Source organism: Coptis chinensis, chromosome 2 (genome assembly GCF_015680905.1).
Source record: "Coptis chinensis isolate HL-2020 chromosome 2, ASM1568090v1, whole genome shotgun sequence".
Classification (NCBI taxonomy): domain Eukaryota; kingdom Viridiplantae; phylum Streptophyta; class Magnoliopsida; order Ranunculales; family Ranunculaceae; genus Coptis; species Coptis chinensis.
This window is the reverse complement of record NC_141457.1, coordinates 55,184,013-55,203,704: the sequence shown is the minus strand read 5'-3', so window position 1 is coordinate 55,203,704 and position 19,692 is coordinate 55,184,013. Positions and strand designations below refer to the sequence as shown.

General features: G+C 37.9%; 1 protein-coding gene across 1 annotated transcript; it reads left to right on the top strand.

Moving 5' to 3' along the window:
* Positions 1–11,449: 11,449 nt before the first annotated feature.
* On the top strand, positions 11,450–15,675 carry LOC147516673 (importin subunit alpha-2-like). The gene is made up of 11 exons (XM_086589174.1): positions 11,450–11,818; positions 12,058–12,154; positions 12,235–12,326; positions 12,436–12,567; positions 12,693–12,878; positions 12,972–13,135; positions 13,251–13,329; positions 13,610–13,738; positions 14,256–14,383; positions 14,474–14,860; positions 15,234–15,675. Exons 1-10 carry the CDS (start codon positions 11,597–11,599, stop codon positions 14,856–14,858), a joined length of 1,614 nt encoding a protein of 537 aa, XP_086445300.1. The 5' UTR covers positions 11,450–11,596; the 3' UTR covers positions 14,859–14,860; positions 15,234–15,675.
* Positions 15,676–19,692: the final 4,017 nt, after the last annotated feature.

Here is a 19,692-nt window from a genome sequence, read left to right as displayed (position 1 = left end):
GGATTGTAATCTCTGCAAAAACAAACCAAATAAATCAGAACGTCCAAATTATAAATTACAACACACACATTACGACCTACAACCAACGACCTACCACGAGGTTGTACAACACGTTTATCAATCTCAAAACCAGGAGGGCAATATCTACCTACAGCCAACATCGGCTTACGCCCCCAGTCCTCCTTGCTCACCCCCATAATAACAGAAGATTTCCCCTTATAAACATGAAAACTAAAGTTCACAACACCCGACTTCCTCACAACAAAGTACTCCGTTATATCGTTTAAACAAATGTTGTAGTCCCTGTCATTCAACAGGTCTAACACATGGAGAATCCTCCAACTGTTCCCCACGAGCTGACAAGGGACTTTCCCCAAAAAGTTCAAAACCTCCATGATAACCCATAAAAACTAAACTAGATTACTCTAACTTAATTCTTACGGTATCAATCATTTTATTTCATACTCTCACATATATATTCATGCAATATATAGAGTACAGAATTGTTCCACTCTCAATCTATCAAGACTAAATAGAATTCAATTAATCAAACACAAGAAACAATGGTGAGAGTAATGAGACGTGAAATTTCTATTCTAAATAACAACTATTCTAACAAGCAATCATCCTCACATTGCTTCTTTAACCTCCTCTAATGGAGTTTTAAACCTAGTTTCATTGGATTCATTGACAATAAACAATAATAGGAAGGCATAATTAAATTAAACTAAACTTGATTAAACAAATAGAACAAGTCATTATTGAATAAGTATTAAACTCTATTAATCTATTTGAACAATAACAATAATGATTCAAAATGAGTTAAAACTAAAATTAAAACTAATTTAGAACTAAGATTATGAATAACTACTTATCAAATTAAAACAAACTAATTAATTGAATGTAAAAACTAGGTTTAAACTAAGTTATTTGAACTCATTAATGGAGTCTAACCTCCTTTTCTAATCTAGATCTAGGTATCCTTTAGAGTTAAGTCTTCTCCATATAAATAGAGGAGACCAGATCCACTTTTTCGTGCATGGGCTGAGAAGCCATGTTTTGGGCTGGAAAATCAAGCCCAAAGCCCAATCTCTTCAGTCCACAGGGCCATTTTCAGCTGGATCTGATTTCAGCAGGCTTTTCGTCCACTTTTGCTTCCCTGATTGGGTCAAGGCTTGGACCATTAGAAAGCTCTTTCTGAGTCGGTCGTTTTGACATAAGGTAGGCTGAATTCCGAGGCCTGAGTCCAAAGATATGGTCTTCGGAAGTTCTATTGACTTTTGTGTGCTGTTTCTGCTCGCATTGACTCTGACTTCTCAGCTTCTAACCGGGCTTTACAAAGGCTTTTTCTCCTTGAATCTTGGCCTTTATACACAGAACTTCTTAGCAACCAACCCTTGCTCCTTTATATCGCCAAAGTGGCATATTTCTGCACAAAATAGACTTCAATGCCTGAAATACATAAAAGCACGTAATCAGCATTAACTCTTATTTATTACTCGCATAATTGGTCTAAAAGTATTATTGTTAAGGGGTTAAAACTACAGTTTTGGGCTCTTATCAAACCACCCCCAAACATCATTTTCCTTGTCCTCAAGCAAATATGAGAAAGCATAAGTGACCAAAAATGGAGTTCTAACTAATCTCGTTTCGCCGAGTGCGATTGCATTAACCATATGCAACAAGGCCTTAAACCACTAGGAATTCCCTAGTGGACGAGTTGTAGCCTCGTGAGAGTTTTCCAGTGAAGTTACTCACAAGCTTCATCTATACTACAACGACTAAGAAATAAAACTATTGTTTCCTTATTTATGCTCCCAATTATCTATATATCTCACTAGCAATGGATACAAAATCAAGTTGAAACCTAAGCTAATATATGCATAATAATCAATCATCTACGAATAAACATATATACAATGAGTAATACTATGAAAAGTACTAGCAGGTCCGCTTTTTCGAAAAACTTCGAATAAGCGTCTTTTTAGTAGGTCCTCACATAAATGTCAAGACAAAACCACTATGATTTTTCCTCCAAGTTTAAGCTACTCGATTAATGCAAGTGGGCACACTTTACCTTACAATCTCAATGACACACAAGGAAGTCGGAGTCGATCAAACACATCTGCCATTTACTATCACACTAACCTATTCCTAATTGAGATAGAGGTCTTTATTAGGTGATACGGGGATTAGGAGATGGTTTAAGAAGGAAGAAAATGGATATTCAAAAAGGATAAGTCTGAGATAATAGAGTCTTCATATTATGTAACTAGAGAAAACCTTATTCTTTACTTTTGCTTCTACACTTTGTTTCCATCCTTAGCCTTTTTTTTTTCCTTGGCTTTCGACTCCCTTGATTCTATTTTTGGAGTTCTAACTCTTTATTTTCTTTTATTTATTTATTATTATTTTTTTTTATTTGGATGGAAACTTTCTTTTCTTATCTGAAGCAACTAACTAATTCTTGATTTCAAAGGTCTTTCTCTTTTCTATTCTTCATCTCTATTCTCAGACTCATTCAAAGAATGGGTAGGTTGATTTTTTATTTTTTTATTTATTTTGTTTTGTTTTGTAACAGGGTAAAGGATTTGCGGTTTATGAAAGGCTAAAGAAAGGTTCAGAGGGGAGACTAGCGGAAAATAAGTTATAGGTTTGAATTTCTGGTATCGATCCAAAGAGGGCCTAAATTCTCACTTAAGATATGGTATAGTGATCAAGCAAGTGGACGTGTGATTTCTCTATCCGGATTTTACTTCTCTCTTGTGTCATTTCTCAAATATTTCACTCATATAAAACTTTAGGTTATATTCTCACAAAATTTGTAGAATAAGTACTCTAGCCGAGGTTTCAGAAACTTACTGCCAAACAATCAAAGATACTCATGTAATATATTTATAGATAGATGCAAAGATTATTACCTACGTATTAACCTAAGTTTCTACAAATTATTCTAATGCAAAAGCTACATGAGACTTCTAGATTATTCTGAGCATAGAGAAAGAAAACAATACCAATATTCCTAAGTGTATAGCATAACTTTTATTTATTTATTTTTTTAAAATTTTTAAATTTTTAATTAGACAACAAATGCATATTATACATATCTATATCCTAACAGATGTCTTAATTACACGTGTTTCTATGCCCCCCCCCCCCCCCCAAACAAGAAGCATGCTTTGTCCTCAAAGTATTTAAATAAATAGGGTAGAGAAATACCATTGAAACGCGTGAAATTATGAAACATCTGCAAAACAAGGTTATAACATACTAATATAGCAAATAAAACTGACACAACTCGATATGAGTTTCACCCGTTATGGGGTTAACAAGAATCAAATTGCTTGGGACATAAGCATACACTAACTGAAATAAAAACTAACCTTAACTCCAGCATTTAAGCGTTGTCAACCTCTTCTATAAAGAAATGAGATTCCTTCGCATCCTGCCTCTCCAATCAGATGAGGTTCCTTCGCATCCTAACTGCAAGACCCTTTCGCGGAACCAATATCTATAAGTCTTGCTTCCCAACAAGTGTTCGAAAGACTGCTCCGGTATCACTATAGGAGAAGTCATCACAAAACTACTCTCTAACAGCTGCAACGATCCAGGAACAACCCACAAAAATTTGGAATTTTTCGTGCCCACGGGGGTCAGGGCGCGGGGTGCGCTCAACTTATACATGGGTAGGGCACAGGGTGCGCCTGGGTGAATTTCTAGTTCCAGGCACTTACGCGGGCTCTCACTTTTGCCCAAAGTGGGCATGGGTCACGCCAGGTTAAATTTTGATGACATTGCCTAGGGCTAGCGGTGTGCACTCAGAGGTTTGAAAATACGTATGAGAAGGAAAAAGAAAGAAAATTTGGGAGTGAAAGGTGAGAGATGAATGTTAGAGATGTGAGTTTTGTGTACAGAATGAATGAAGTTTATATAGGTTTGAGTTTCCAAAACGAATTGGGAAGTTTCCAAAACGTTTTAAGGCAATTGTTGGAAACAGAAATTTCCAAAATCGGAAACGGAAACTACCCATATTCTTGATTCTAATACAAACCTAATATCTCTTAGACTGAATTTAGAATAGTAACTTATAAACTCTTATAGATTTCATCCTACCACCACATCTAATCCTAGGCATGCCCATATCGACAATATTCTCAACCATCACTCCAAAACAACTTCTAAAATGGAGGATCATATAACAAATCATGTTAGAGTAAATAATACCACCCCCAAACAATTCGGGAATGTGGGATTAACAATAAAAACAATGCACAATTTGAAAAGAACCATATTATATTAAAATTGAAATTCAAACAACATTTAACAACCAAATTCAAATTTAACTACGGAATTCAAAATTAACATCCGAACTAATAAAAACAATAATGTAATACATGCATAATTCACACCATAGAGAAACATGACTCAAAAACTGAGAAAACATGCAAGAGTGGAAGACGTGAATTATGTTAACCGTGGACTTAGGATCCGGTACTTACAGCCACACACTCCCTAGGGAGGGCCCGGTTACCTGAATGGTGCATTTATCAATATATATATAAATGAAAGGAAGTACACCGAAGAATAAAATGAGTCTTTATAGTCAGATACTCAAGACTTTATCTAACACATATGTATATAATGAATATGCAGTTTACCATATATCAATAACCGAAATAGTTGTGGATCGTTCCATAAATAATTACCGTGGAATGCACCCCCAAACAGAGACAAGCACCAAGATTTTCGACGACGCAACTTAGTGAAATGAAAGCGAAGTCTGATAGATCTAGAACGTAACCAAGCATGCACCTTCTTTTTCCTCCAACGAAGAGGTGGCCAAGTGAATGAGTGTGAAAAAATGGATGGTTGTGGAAGATACTTAGAATGTGGATAAGTGTTAGAAGAAAAGGGTGGGAAGAATGATTGGATTTTGTGAGGAATTAGCTCAGGTAGTTGGTGGTAAGGTGGTGCTCTAGGCAGTGCTTGAGAGGGTGGATCATCACAGGCTCTTAGAAACTCGTCGAATTCCTCATCTAGGTTGTCTGTATCCATATAATTATGGTATTCATATCCATCTTTGAGGAATTCATCTATCTCGTCTATTGTGAGGTTTACTCCATCTCTTGTAGTGTTGGAAGGCAGGGTGGAAAATTCTTTCGCTAGTTCAGTTATGTTCAAGGAGTTAAAATTGTGATCTTTGTCTTCTTCTATAAGAGGGGTATCTACTAGTGTGGGGACGAGATTGTTGGAAGCACTAATGTGATATACAAAACTCTCAATAGACTTAACTTCACCTTCTACAGGAAAACCTAGTTGTCTCTGCTTTTGTCTAAACATGTTAACTTCCACAGAAAGATTTCCAAAAGAAAGAGTTATTGAGCCATCCCAACAATTGATTTGGGCATTGGCGATTGCCAAGAAAGGACGCCCTAAGATGATGAGAATGGAATCATGAGCAACTTCTGTGTCAAGAATAACAAAGTCGACTGGAAAGTAAAAATCCTGCACTTTAAAGAGAATGTTTTCAACTACACCCTTGGGATACGTAATAGAACGAACAGCTAACTGCAAAGCCATTTTGGTTGGTTGAAGTTTTGTTAGACCCAGTTGTTTATATAAATAAAAAGGGAGTAAGTTAACACTCGCTCCTAGGTCTAATAAAGCAATTATTATGAAGGTATCACCTAAGGTGCATTGTACAGTAGGACGACCAGGGTCCTTGTACTTAACAATTCCGTTATGTTCATATAAAGAAGGACATTGTTCAGTTAAGAAGGCTTCATTGGGTATGTTGGTTTTCCTCTTATTGGTGCATAATTCTTTTAGAAACTTAGCTTGTCTAGGTAAACTTTTTATAGCATCTAGAAAAGGTAGGTTTATAGTTAGATTTTTAAACACTTCCCTAATCTCATCAAAATTTTCATCCTTTTTAGACATAACTAGTCTCTAGGGATATGGTGGTTTATCTCTATATTTAGCAATATTATTAGTCATTGCTTTATCTCTATCCGTTTTCCATCTAGGTGTCCATATTGGAACCTCTACAGGTGTAGGGTCTTCAATTTCTATTATTGAGTCTTGTAATGTTTTCCCTTTTGGTTGTGGTTTAACTGGTACTTCTACAGTTGTAGGGTCTTCAGTTTCTATTACAGTATTTGGTATGGTTTCATTTTCAGTTTCTGTTTGCGGGTGGTCTTCAGGCATAGTTATTTTGTTATCAACTACTTTCCCTGAACGAAGGGTAGCGACTGCCTGTAGGTCCCCTTGGTTTATATTACCATTAGAGTGAATACTGTTTATTTCGAAGGCGGTGTTTGTTGACTTAAGATTAGGCACTGCTTGACCTAGAAACACGCCTGTTTGGTTATTATCTTGGTTAGGAGACATATCAATAACCTTTAGGCACAAAGACTGTATCATTTGCATCGTTTGTTTCATCATATTAGAGTTTTGATCATGCTGATCTTTCATCAAGTTTGAGTTTTGTTGCATAATTTGATTTTGTTTTTCCAACAAGGTCACTACTAATTTGTCTGTAGATGGTTGAACTGGAATTAAGGCTTGTTAAGCGTTCATGTCTTGATGTTGATAGTTGTGGGTCATGGGCACTAAACCTCTATTCTGATTACCTAAGTTTCCTTGCCCTTGATGTTGAGTTAATTGGTTGAAATTTGATGGTTGTAGTGGTGGCTGTGCATAGACAAGAGGACAATAGAAGTCAGAATGCTCAAGACTAAAATAGACATTACAACGAGTAGATTTAATGTTCATGACTGGAATGGGTTGTTGTTGAACAGAGATGGAATCTACCTTTTTAGTGAGGGCATCGATAAGAGTTTTAAGCTCGAAAGCAGGTTTAACCTCAAAAGAAGAAGGAGTGGAGCAGGAAGATTCGTTACCTCCCCAATTGTTGTTCCTCTTAGATTGATCCTCTAAGAATTTATAAGCCTCTGAGGCTCCTTTACTAAGAAAACTACCCCCAATCATGATATCTAGAACCTCCTTATGATGATGTAAAAGCCCCTTGAAGAAGGAACGAACAAGCGTGTCCTTCGCAAGATTATGATGCGGGCATTCAATGAGAAGATCAATGAAACGATTCCAGGCCTCTGAAAAGGATTTATGAGGATTCTGGCGGAAGAAATGAATCTTTTAAAGCATTTCATCTGTCTTCAGTGGTGGGTAAAACTGTTCCATGAACAATTGAACAAGATTAGCCCATGAGTCCACCGAAGTTTGGCGTTTGGCGCTTACCAAGACACCGCCTTTGTCGGCCGGTGGTGAATGGAAACACCCTAAGTTTAACTTGATCTTGCGGACTTACGCTAGGATGATGGAATGTAGTGAGAACTTGGTCTATCCTACGATATATCTTGGTAAGGCTTCTCGTGGTCTAAACCATGAAAAACCGGTAACAAGTTAAATATATTGGGGGAATTTGAAAATCCCCACTAGGTCCGCAAGAACGATGCGACTTAGGGCCATCGTTTAGGGCTTTATAAAAATCGAGAGAGGGGGTCTTTGTTCTTTAGCCATTGATGCAGTGTAGTGTGTGAAATTCTAGATAGGCGGTGGTATTTATGTCTACGAAAAACAAGCCTGATTATACTAGAATTAAAACTTCTCTGACAGAAGAGGTGAGGAGTGGAAGAAGGAGTACCTGAATGCCTCCTTGCTACGTGTTTGAATAACGTCTTGTATACTCAATCTCAGTGTTTGTATGATGTTAGAAACACTGAATAACTTGAAAAAATGAAAATTTGGATTGACCTGTGAAAATCGGGTCGCACTGGAAGAGGGTCGCCCCGCCTAACTCAAGTTCCAAGTTCCAGGTTTGGCGGCGATGCGCTTGGAAATAGGCTACCTAGGGCGCGGGTCGCGCTCGTGCTTGGCATAATGCCCAGGCGGTTGAGCGCAGGGCGCGCTTGGAAATAGGCTATCTAGGGCGCGGGTCGCACTCAGGTGGAATTTGAAATTCCAGTGTTTTGGGCGCGAGTCACGCTCAAGTTTGGCCTTCTATGGGCGTGGGTCGCGCTCTCCAAAAAATTTGAAATTTTTATAGTAGATTGCTAAGATGTCTATCAAGTAGCCTGTAAAATTTCAGATCAATCGGAGCTATGAAAGTCCTTCTACTGCCCTTCAAAGTTTGTGAAACAGTTTTCGGACACAATACAAACAATCGAATGGTTAATCAATCAAAACAGAGACAAAAATCGCCAAAATTTTACTGAAGACTCCTGAAAGATCATGGCTATTCCTGTAAAACTTTTAGAGCAATTGAAGTTCTACAAACCCTCCTTACCGGCTGTTGTTCCAGAAATTAAGTGTTTGCAAAACTGCAGAAACACACTGGAAACACTCCACTAGTTAGGAGGTTAAAACAAATAAAAAACTCGTCAAATTTTTACTGAAAACTCCTGACTTAGGATAGATACTCCTGTAAAAAGTTTAGAATTTTTGGATCTGCCTAAGTAACCTTACTCGTCGGTTTTTCAAGAACTTACGGTTTGGAAACTGAAATACAGCACATTAAAGATCGTATTTGTTCACAAGGTAAAATAATTAGGAAAAATCTGACAAAATTACAGTAAATCAATAACACCTTACGGATTATGTCTGTAAATTTTCAGAATTTTTCGAAATTTAAAAATACCTTTACTGCAGTGTTTTCCTCTGTGAATCCGCGGCCCCTATGCCTAAAACAGTGAACAGTTCCGAAAATTCAAGAAATAAGAATGAAAAATGAAAAGGGTGGGTGGGTAGAGAATGGGGGATTGCCCTCCCTTGAATTCAAGCAATTGAAGTCTTGTCTTGAACGAGATTAAGATGGCAGCGGCGCCATTTGATAACCCGTAAAAACTAAACTAGATTACTCTAACTTAATTCTTACGGTATCAATCATTTTATTTTCTACTCTCACATATATATTCATGCAATATATAGAGTACGGAATCGTTCCACTCTCAATCTATCAAGACTAAATAGAATTCAATTAATCAAACACAAGAAACAATGGTGAGAGTAATGAGACGTGAAATTTCTATTCTAAATAACAACTATTCTAACAAGCAATCATTCTCACATGACCTCTTCTAATGGAGTTTTTAGCCTAGTTTCATTGGATTCATTGACAATAAACAATAATAGGAAGACATAATTAAATTAAACTAAACTTGATTAAACAAATAGAACAAGTCATTATTGAATAAGTATTAAACTCTATTAATCTATTTGAACAATAACAATAATGATTCAAAATGAATTAAAACTAAAATTAAAACTAATTTCAAACTAAGATTATGAATAACTACTTATCAAATTAAAACAAACTAATTAATTGAATGTAAAAACTAGATCTAAACTAAGTTATTTGAACTCATTAATGGAGTATAACCTCCTTTTCTAATCTAGATCTAGGTATCCTTTAGAGTTAAGCCTTCTCCATACAAATGGAGGAGACCAGATCCACTTTTTCGTGCATGGGCTGAGAAGCCATGTTTTGGGCTGGAAAATCGAGCCCAAAACCCAATCTCTTCAGTCCACAAGGCCCTTTTCAGCTAGATCTGATTTCAGCAGACTTTTCGTCCACTTCTACTCCTCTAATTGGGTCAAAGTTTGGAACATTGGAAAGCTCTTTCTGAGCCGGTCATTTTGACATAAGGTAGGCCCAATTCCGAGGCCTGAGTCCAAAGATATGGTCTTCGGAAGTTCTCACGACTTTTGTGTCTTTGTTTACGCAGATTGCTCGACTTCTTAGCTTCTAACCGGGCTTTGCAAAGGCTTTTTCTCCTTGAATCTTGGCCTTTATTCACAGAACTTCTTAGCAACCAACCCTTGCTCCTTTATATCGCCAAAGTGGCACATTTCTGCACAAAATAGACTTCAATGCCCTCGAAATACATAAAAAGCCACGTGTCGGCATTAACTCTTATTTATTACTCGCATAATCGGTCTAAAAGTATTATTGTTAAGGGGTTAAAACTACGGTTTTGGGCTCTTATCACTCCACAAGAAAGATTCGGGAAAAGGCGCGCCTCATCCCAAAATTTCATCGCCCATAACAAACAACTATTCCTCCACCCCAAGGAACGTAGTTGTTAGTATACAAATTTTTCTCCCCAGCCAGATCGTACACAGACAGATCGGATTTCACCCAACCAAACTCCCTCCTCAGAGCAGCATAACAATTCACCGACTTAGGCTTTCTCTCATCTACCGCCTCCAACGAGGAAGATGACGAAGCCTCATCACCATTACGAACCCTCTCCTCACTTTCTTCACTTACAGTTCTCTCTCTCCATTTACCAACTTCAACCTCACCACTTACACTATCACTAGTCATAGACATGACACAATCAAAGAAAGAAAGAAAGCTCAAATTTTTAAAGTGGAAAGACGAACCTGATTCAAGAAGGATGAGAAGTTTTTCTTCTTTCTTTATCTTTCACTCTAGACTATTTTTTTTTCCCTTTGGTTGAAAAGTGAACAAACAAAAAGCTTCTACAAGTCAAAAACCCCTCAACTGCCGAAACACCTCGAGACAATCAAAATATTTTGTGTTTCCAAAACTTAAATCATTACTCGCCCACAAATCGCCGTAAATTTGGGCCACGAATCCAGCCTAATAGTTCCCACATATTCTCCAAAACCTAAATTCAAAACAAAACAGCTGTTAGACAGGTGCTTTTAAAACTTTACTTTTTAAACCATTATGGTTCCACGCAACAACTATCCCAATAACAAATAAAAAGTAAAGGGGGCTGTATAAGTACCCTCCGTTCTACACTACAGAATACGTGTCCACAAGGCAGGACGTCTTACTTCAGCTTGTCCCATAACATCATATCGTACCAACAACCCAACACCCAGGTCGTTACCAACAACAATAACAGCCATACATGGAAAGATATCAACTAGCACAATCTTAAATCTCAGTCAACGCAACAATCAATGAGTTATTTACTTTGTAACATCAGAGTAATAACAAATCATCAAGATAGCATACAGGGTGGATCTGCAATCCATAACAGTTCAAATACACATCTACAAATAGAGATAGATGAACTACGTAAGGTTTGATTCAAGTTTATCTCGAGAAACTTGATACGTAGGCAACTCTTATTCCAAAAAGAGTGCAGCCATTTCCTATCCAACATATCATCAGGTTGTAGTCCCAAAATAACCAACATCTAAAACCATCATTTGTTGAATGAGCAACAGTTATTTTCTACCCTACTAAAGAACGTACTTTCGTTTTAAGTAACTCTTACTAACCGTAGACGTGTTAATTAAAATTATGAACCGACCGTTGCACCTCGCATCAGTAAACTTTCCCTCAAAACCAAATATTTCAAACTAGTGGCATATCCCCGTAATTTACCCCCAAAACCAAGCCTACTTTCCTTACACCTCTCTCATAAAAGCAAAACCTTTCTTCTTTTCACTTCCGCCAACCCTCTCAAAAAATTTCCCAATCCTCAAAACCCCAAAACACTTTTTCATCTCCAAGCCTAAAATTGGATCCGTTTTCGATCAATTAAACTGTTTATTTTCCAAGATCTGTTTATTGATTAGATTTGAGTTTTTTTAAAAGATGTCTTTACGACCAAACGCGAGGAATGAAGCGAGAAGGAATAGGTATAAAGTAGCTGTTGATGCAGAAGAAGGAAGGAGAAGAAGAGAAGATAATATGGTTGAGATCAGGAAGAATAAAAGAGAAGAAAGTTTACAGAAGAAGAGGAGAGAAGGGATGACACCTAATCAACAGTATCACTCTTCTTTAGGAGGAGGGATTCAAACTTCTGTTGAGAAGAAGGTATAACTTTGATTTATTTGCATGCTTTTTAGGGTTAGGGTATTGTATGATTATATTTATGTTAGGGTTTAATGTTTTTAGATAATTTTTTGTGGTGTAATTATGTTTAATTGATTGTTATAGTTAGGAAGTTTTGATGTTTTGTATGATTTGAGAGATTTTTAGGGGTTTAAGGTTTTGGAATTTGGGTTTGTGGGTTTTGTATGGATTGATGAATTGTTTGTTGTTATGTAAAACAGTTGGAAAGTCTTCCTGTGATGGTGGCTGGAGTTTGGCAAGAAGATAGAGCTTTGCAACTTGAGTCTACTACTCAGTTTCGGAAACTGCTATCGATTGGTAGGAACTTGTATTTTCTAGTGATTTTAAGGGTTGTTGTGTATTTTATGTTTAAATAAATAGTGATTTTTGCTTGTTAGAACGTAGCCCTCCGATTGAGGAAGTTATTCAATCTGGCGTTGTTCCTCGATTTGTTGAGTTTCTTGGAAGAGCCGATTTTCCTCAGCTTCAGGTTTGTAGTAGTTATTATGGATCTTTTTGATTGGGTTTTTATGTTCAATTTTTTTTTTGGTGTCACGTCTATTTATTTTTCTGTTGATAATTGGAATTTTGTTGAACAGTTTGAGGCGGCTTGGGCACTTACAAATATTGCTTCTGGAACTTCAGAGAATACCAGGGTTGTAATTGATCATGGTGCTGTACCAATATTTGTTCAACTTCTTGGTTCTCAAAGCGATGATGTCCGTGAACAGGTATTTAAGTATCTTAAAACTGATTTTATTTGTTTTTCTGGCTTGTTTGGTGACATGAGTGATAATTATGCCACATAAAAGGTTTTTGGAACATCTTTTGTCTGATTTGCATTTTTAAATGATAGGCTGTCTGGGCACTAGGAAATGTTGCTGGTGATTCTCCCAAATGCCGAGACCTTGTTCTTGGCCATGGTGCCTTGATCCCATTGCTTGCACAGTTGAATGAGCACGCCAAGCTTTCTATGCTTAGAAATGCCACTTGGACTTTATCAAATTTTTGCAGGGGGAAGCCACAACCTCCTTTTGAACAGGTTGGATATCCACAGAATAGTATATATCTAGTGACAAAGATTCTAGTAGATATTTTACTGTGGTGTAACATATTCGTGATTACTTTTGGGCAGACAAAGCCTGCACTCCCTGCTCTTGAGCGGCTTATTCATTCAAGTGACGAGGAAGTACTGACAGATGCATGTTGGGCACTATCTTATTTGTCTGATGGTACAAATGACAAAATCCAAGCTGTTATTGAAGCTGGTGTCTGTCCTCGGCTTGTTGAGCTCTTGCTGTGAGTGTTGGATTTCATTTAAGTTCTATTAAAAATCTATCAACTCATGAATGTATCTGCTTTCTTCTGCATATCATTGATTGAAATTTGAACATCTGCATTTTTTCTTTCTCAGTCATCCATCGCCTTCAGTTCTAATCCCTGCCCTTCGAACAGTTGGAAATATTGTTACTGGAGATGATATGCAGACTCAGGTAATACACTGAAATTTTCATTAATATTGATTCTATCTTTCATTGTCACTCTATTTTTTTATTAGAGTTATGTTGGAATTTGATGTTTGTGAGGAGGTGATGAGGTTGGCCAATCCCCTCCCTAAAATTCAGCTTGATCTGTTCCGACATGGTTTTATAGTCAAATGTGTTTAATCTTATTACAGTCATTGTCAATCTGTGTTTGTCTTCTCTACAAAATGAGCCCACACCTGTTCTTTACTTGGTTTTGTCTTTGATGATTTTCTTCTACTTTTTATAGGCTATAATAAACTTTCAAGCGCTTCCTTGCCTGTTGAGCCTGTTAACAAATAATCACAAGAAGAGTATCAAGAAAGAAGCTTGCTGGACCATTTCAAATATTACTGCTGGAAATAAGGATCAAATTCAGGTACAGAATATATTCTCTTTTCACTATTCTATTATTACTCTATTTAGTCTGCTACTGTGAATTGGGACATGTTTTTTTGGCCTGATATTGTATGCTGGTTCAAGGACTTGGTGGGTGTGATTCAACAACCGAAAACCTTTGAAATAAGATGTAATTTAAGTTTAAAACTTTGCTGCCACTTCAAGACTGCAGACTTTTACAAGAGTTTACATTTTCTTTGTAGGAATTTTGGTTGTATAATTAGTACAGCAAATCTTTGAATCAGGCTAAGTTTAGGTTAAAACCTAATTAGGAATGTTACGTGAATTTTTAAAGTGAAGAACCACAGCCGTGGCATTTATACTTTCATTTGGTTGTGAAAGAAATGAAATGTTGATGTGAACAAGGGCCGGCAAAGGCTCTCCCAGTTTGGGGGAGCCTGCACTTTTAACTGCATAGAATATAAAACTTATCTTAAAAATATTCCTTTATTATTTCGTTTATCCATTCTTAGTTAATATATGTTGTTATTCTACAGGCTGTAATTGCTGCAGATATTATTGGCCCCTTAGTTCATTTGCTCCAAACTGCTGAGTTTGATATTAAGAAAGAGGCTGCTTGGGCATTATCAAATGCTACTTCTGGTGGCGATCCTAATCAAATCAAGTATATACATCTCAATTTTACATCTCCCTGCCATTTTCTCAATTGGTATATTCTTAGTCCATTTGGTTACTAAATATTGCTTGATAATAGGTACCTGGTGGACCGTGGTTGCATCAGGCCCTTGTGCGATCTCCTTGTCTGCCCAGATCCAAGAATTGTCACAGTTTGTTTGGAAGGGCTTGAGAACATACTCAAGTCTGGGGAAACAGAGAAGAACATGGGCAAAAATGGAGGGGTGAATCTGTATGCTCAGCTTGTTGAAGATGCCGAGGGCTTGGAGAAGATTGAAAATCTTCAAAGTCATGACAATACTGAAATTTATGAGAAAGCAGTGAAACTTCTGGAGACTTACTGGTTAGAGGATGAAGAAGATGAGGCACCCCCTGGTGATGATGATGCCCAGCCTGGATTTCATTTTGGAGGGAATGGGGATGAGCCTCCACCTGCGCCTCGTGGTGGATTCAACTTCGGTTAAAGGTAAGCATAGGTGCTAGCTCGTTCTGCTTATACTGCTCTTTTATGCTTTGTCTTAGTCAAAATCTTTGCTTGTTACAGTTATTGTACACGCTTGGTAGAGTTGGTACAACTACAGCATGTATTTTCTACTGATTGCACCGTAGCATGAAGTAATTACTGAGTTTGTATAGCATAATTCTCGAGGTTTAGATGTTCAATTTTACCTGCATAATTCTCGAGGTTTAGATGTTCAATTTTACCTATACTGTTTGTTGTCGGTAGAATCTATTTTGTTGGGTTCTAACATGCTGCACTTACATGCATATTTATTCAGCCTTATACTAGAACTTTTGTTGCCCTCTGGGCATAAGTTTTTGATGCTTGTGGATCACAGGTTTTTCCGGATGTTGGTGGTGCAAGGAGTGACTTGTCATGGTGTCTTGTCCGACATTGTCTTGTTGTTGGGTGCTGTATGGTCCAGTAAGAGGTGTTTGAAGTACTGAAATGGTGCAGGGGGTCTGCAGGAGGTCTAATAAGAAGCAAGCTGGCTAGCATTGAGAATAGAAGTTACGCAGACTGGGAAAAAGTCTCAATTTTGTGTTTTCCACCCGCAAAATGAGGACAGTTTGGGAGTGGCTCTTGAAAAGCAGTTCGAGTTCGAGTTCTGGGTCTTTTTGTTCTTTTTTAGAGTCGATTGTTATTGCAGAGTCGTCAGTCTGGTATTGTTTGTTATTGGTCATCTTAGTAGTACTACATCAAAAATGAAATTTATATTACTCAGGTTCCATTTATGTGGTTCTGGTACTTGATTTAAAGAATTTATAGTGATGCTGTGATATTGCTCATTTTATATATATATACATATATATATATACATAGGGGCCTCCTACGGTATATCCAACCGACCTTCAGATCAAACAAAATCTAATAGCCAGTTCTACTTTTAAAAAACCAAACAAATAAAAGAAAATGGGCCACAAAAAACGGTTGTGATATTGCTCTTTTTTCTTTTTCATTCACGTTCTTTTTCACAAAAACCACTGGTCTTTAATATTTTTGGGCCTGTGTTAACAAATTCAATCGCCATTAACTTTTGAGTCTCGCAACTCTACTATAACCAAATAGACAACCGCTCTGCAGGACAAACGAAATATATATCAAGTTGAGATCACATACTGATTATTATTCTAACGAGATTATAATTAAACCTTGACTCCTTGACAAATGGTGTTTGTAATGCATCTTGCTTATAAACAGTAGTCCCATTCGGACGATCAACTAAAAGAACCAAATTCCTGTAATACAACAAAACTCTAAATAAAATAAAATAAAAACTAATAAGTTTCAGTGATGAGAGACTTCACGTCTGTCCGCGGTAAATTCCACAATGAAAAATCCACTTTTTTGAAGAATTTTTAAGCTGAAACTCGACTTTGGCATTACACCCATTTATAGATGCATTCACCTTAACCTGTAGTATCACTCCATCCCCAAAATTATAAACATGAACTACAGGTGTTTGCGAATTGGCCGGTGACTTTGTCACAATGCAATCATAATAAGTCAATTTAGTGAAACTTAAGGCATACAACCTAAGAGTTGATATAAAAGCCTTCCAATGCTTCTTCTATCAGCCTCCATAAACTTTTTCCAAGCTAAGAGCCTTGTTATATTGAACTCTTCGTTTTCCATTTAAAACCACTTAATACTCCCATGGAACTTATATGCCAATTTGGTACGTAGTGCATACCAAGCAATTCTGCTGAGGAACAGCATATTGAAAAGAGAGAAAAAAAAGCGTCATTTTACCCTAAAGAACATGTACTTTGAGTCTTTGAGAACGTACTTAAGATGTGCATTCAAGAGAAAAGTATGTTTACATAATTAATCTGTAATATTAATGCTACATAATTAATCTGTCATATTCAAGGAAATCCCAAAACAACTATTATTGATCAATGTAAAGGTGCATTTTGGCTGCGACATTACAATCTTGTGGAATGGGGTTATGTTTCGACCCCCACCTACGTGGCAAACGTCCATTAGTAAGGGTCTCTATTTTATTCATTTAATCAACAGGGCTAAAGCCCAATTCGCAATGTCATGGATCAATATACAGGCCCATTAACTCATGTGGCTAAGGCTCAGCCACATGGCTTGCCACTAATGTACGTTGATTTATGTCCAGATTCATTTCTTATCAAAGAGATAGTTATCAGTTGACAGTTATATTCTATCACAATTACTCAAGATACAAGATTACTTGAGCTACAAAGACTCTCTACTCTACCTATATAAATATCACATTATTTTTCATAAGGAACTACGTTGAAACTTGATCCCTAGAGAATAGATCTTGGAGTGCGTGGCAGCCATTATTTGGTTCGATTTCATCTCCCCAACATCAAATTCCTCTGTTTCTTAGTGCGTTCTTTACCATTGCTCTCTCGTTGTGTTGAAGCGGTTCTTCACGAAACATAATTGGCCGTCCTGTGGGGACTTTAGAATTCATTATCACGTGAAACAATCAAGATGGTAAGCCTGAAGAAGCATACCAAATAGTCAACATATTCCTCCTGCTAATAGGAATTGCAACCCTCGAAATTCAAATCGGCCAATGCAAGAACCGTTGAATAATCAAGTTGCTCCTAGTGGTAAGATCAATTCTCAACATCTAACCGTAGCAGCGCCACCGCCACCGTTACCACCTCCGCTACCGCCACTCCTAATACGATTGAGCGTGAGTTACGACGAGTCAAAAATTTGAAATAGGAACTTCAGAAGGAATCTGGCAAAGAGGCAAAGGCTGGTGGACGAGGCTGCAAATTCAACAACATCAGGCGACCACGAAGGGATGCAGGCCATTCCAGTGTATGGGACCATCTTGAAGATCCACTTCATCGTCCTCAACAACGTGTTATTTCTCAAACACAATCAACCAGTGCACACTCTAAGAGTAATGACCCTATTACCCGTACTTATGGGGAGAATCGGATTAGCAGGGATAACTACTACCCTAAATATGTCCGATCTCAAATGGAAGATTTACCTCTGAGAAGCAATTTCAGGGAAGACCGCCATCCGAGATATGTCCGACATGACTGGGAAGGTGGGCATCCCAGACAAGAGCAACAAAACATGGAGAAGTGGTATAATTATACCGACCACCCGGCCAAGGGTGACTACCGCCTAGACAGTGGTTCGAGGATAGATAAAGACAATCACCGGTCGGAGTGATCGTATGCGTCACCAAAGATCTCTAACTCTAATAAGAGATAATGGAAGGTATCCTTCTCCACATGGGCACGACCGGGGGCGTCCAGTTGTTTGAGCTAATACTTTAACTCTAACAGAACAACAGTTGAAAAAGTTGATTGCAAAAGAACTTAACGATAGAGAGTCAAGGGGGGTAAAAATGAAAAACTTGACAGTCAATGATGGCGTACTTCATAAGTTTTTGCTTGACATTCAAGAAGCTTACCACCATCCCGACTTCAAACAACCCGATTTTGAACTTTATGATGAGTCGGAAGGAGATCCTGGCTTGTATTTTCTATCGTTCAAAAATAAGTTGGTGTTATGGGGTGGAGATGATCCGCTCATATGTAAGCTCTTTCCATCAACTCTAAAGGGAGAAGCATTACGCTGGTTTAATGAGTTGCCTTCAAGATTAATTCACCAATTCAATGAACTAGAAAATCAGTTTGTTAATCGTTTCCGTCACAATTGCAAGACGCCAAAGGATGTCGACTCACTTCTGAACATCAAGCAACAACATGACGAAAAGTTACGTACTTTTGTTACTAGATTCTAGAAGGCAGAAGCATCGCCGCCGCCGCAACCGCAAACGGCGATACAAATGCCTCCGAAAGAAAGCGTCACGGAAGAAAGTATAAGGAAAAACTTCATCCCAGATTGGACCGACCTGACAGGGAAGGCCGACCTCGCAGATTTGCGGAAAATCGCCATCCTAGACAGGTCCATCCAGACAGGGAAAAAAGGCGTCACGGAAAAAAGTATAATGAAAACCTTCATCCTAGATTGGACCGACGGCGACAGGAAGGCCGACCTCGCAGATTTGAGAAAACTGCCATCCCGCATGTCCCGACCCGGTGCAGGGATGGAAGGTGTCACGTAAGTAACTAGAGGGAAGACCACAATCCCGCACAAACTACCGACCTAGATAGGTTGGTTACACGCAAAAGAAAAAGACAATCTCTCGGTCGGACCCAAAAGTGTGTACCGCTAAAAAATCTCTAACTCTTGTAAGAGGTAATGGCGGTGTCATCTTCCACATAGGCTCGGACCGGGCGCCTGTCTGTTTAAATCTTCCGGGTGAAATGGATTTTACTCTTGATCTAATTTTTCCGATCCGTTGGGAAAAATAATGGAGGCTTATATCGATGATATAGTCGTTAAATCGAACAATACGGGTGATCATCTTTCCGATCTTTAACTTGTTTTTGATAGGCTTAACAAGTATAACATGATACTCAATCCTGCCAAATGTCCTTTTGGGCCTCTCTTCTGGAAAATTTCTGGGATACCTCATGACTCGTAGAGGTATTGAGGCTAATCCTAATCAGATACACGCCATTATTGATATGCCATCACCCAAAAATAAGAAGGAAATTCAACGACTTACTGGTTGGCTTGCCGTTCTTCATAGATTTATTTCTAAATATTCCGATCATTGTCATCCCTTCTTCCAGACTTTAAAGAGGGCGGCAACTTGGAACATTGATTGTGAGATGGCATTGCAACAACTGAAGAAATACTTGGTTAGTCCTCTTATATTAACAAGTCCTTCAATGGGTCAACCTAGTGGCATATAGCTGGCAGCTACATTGATG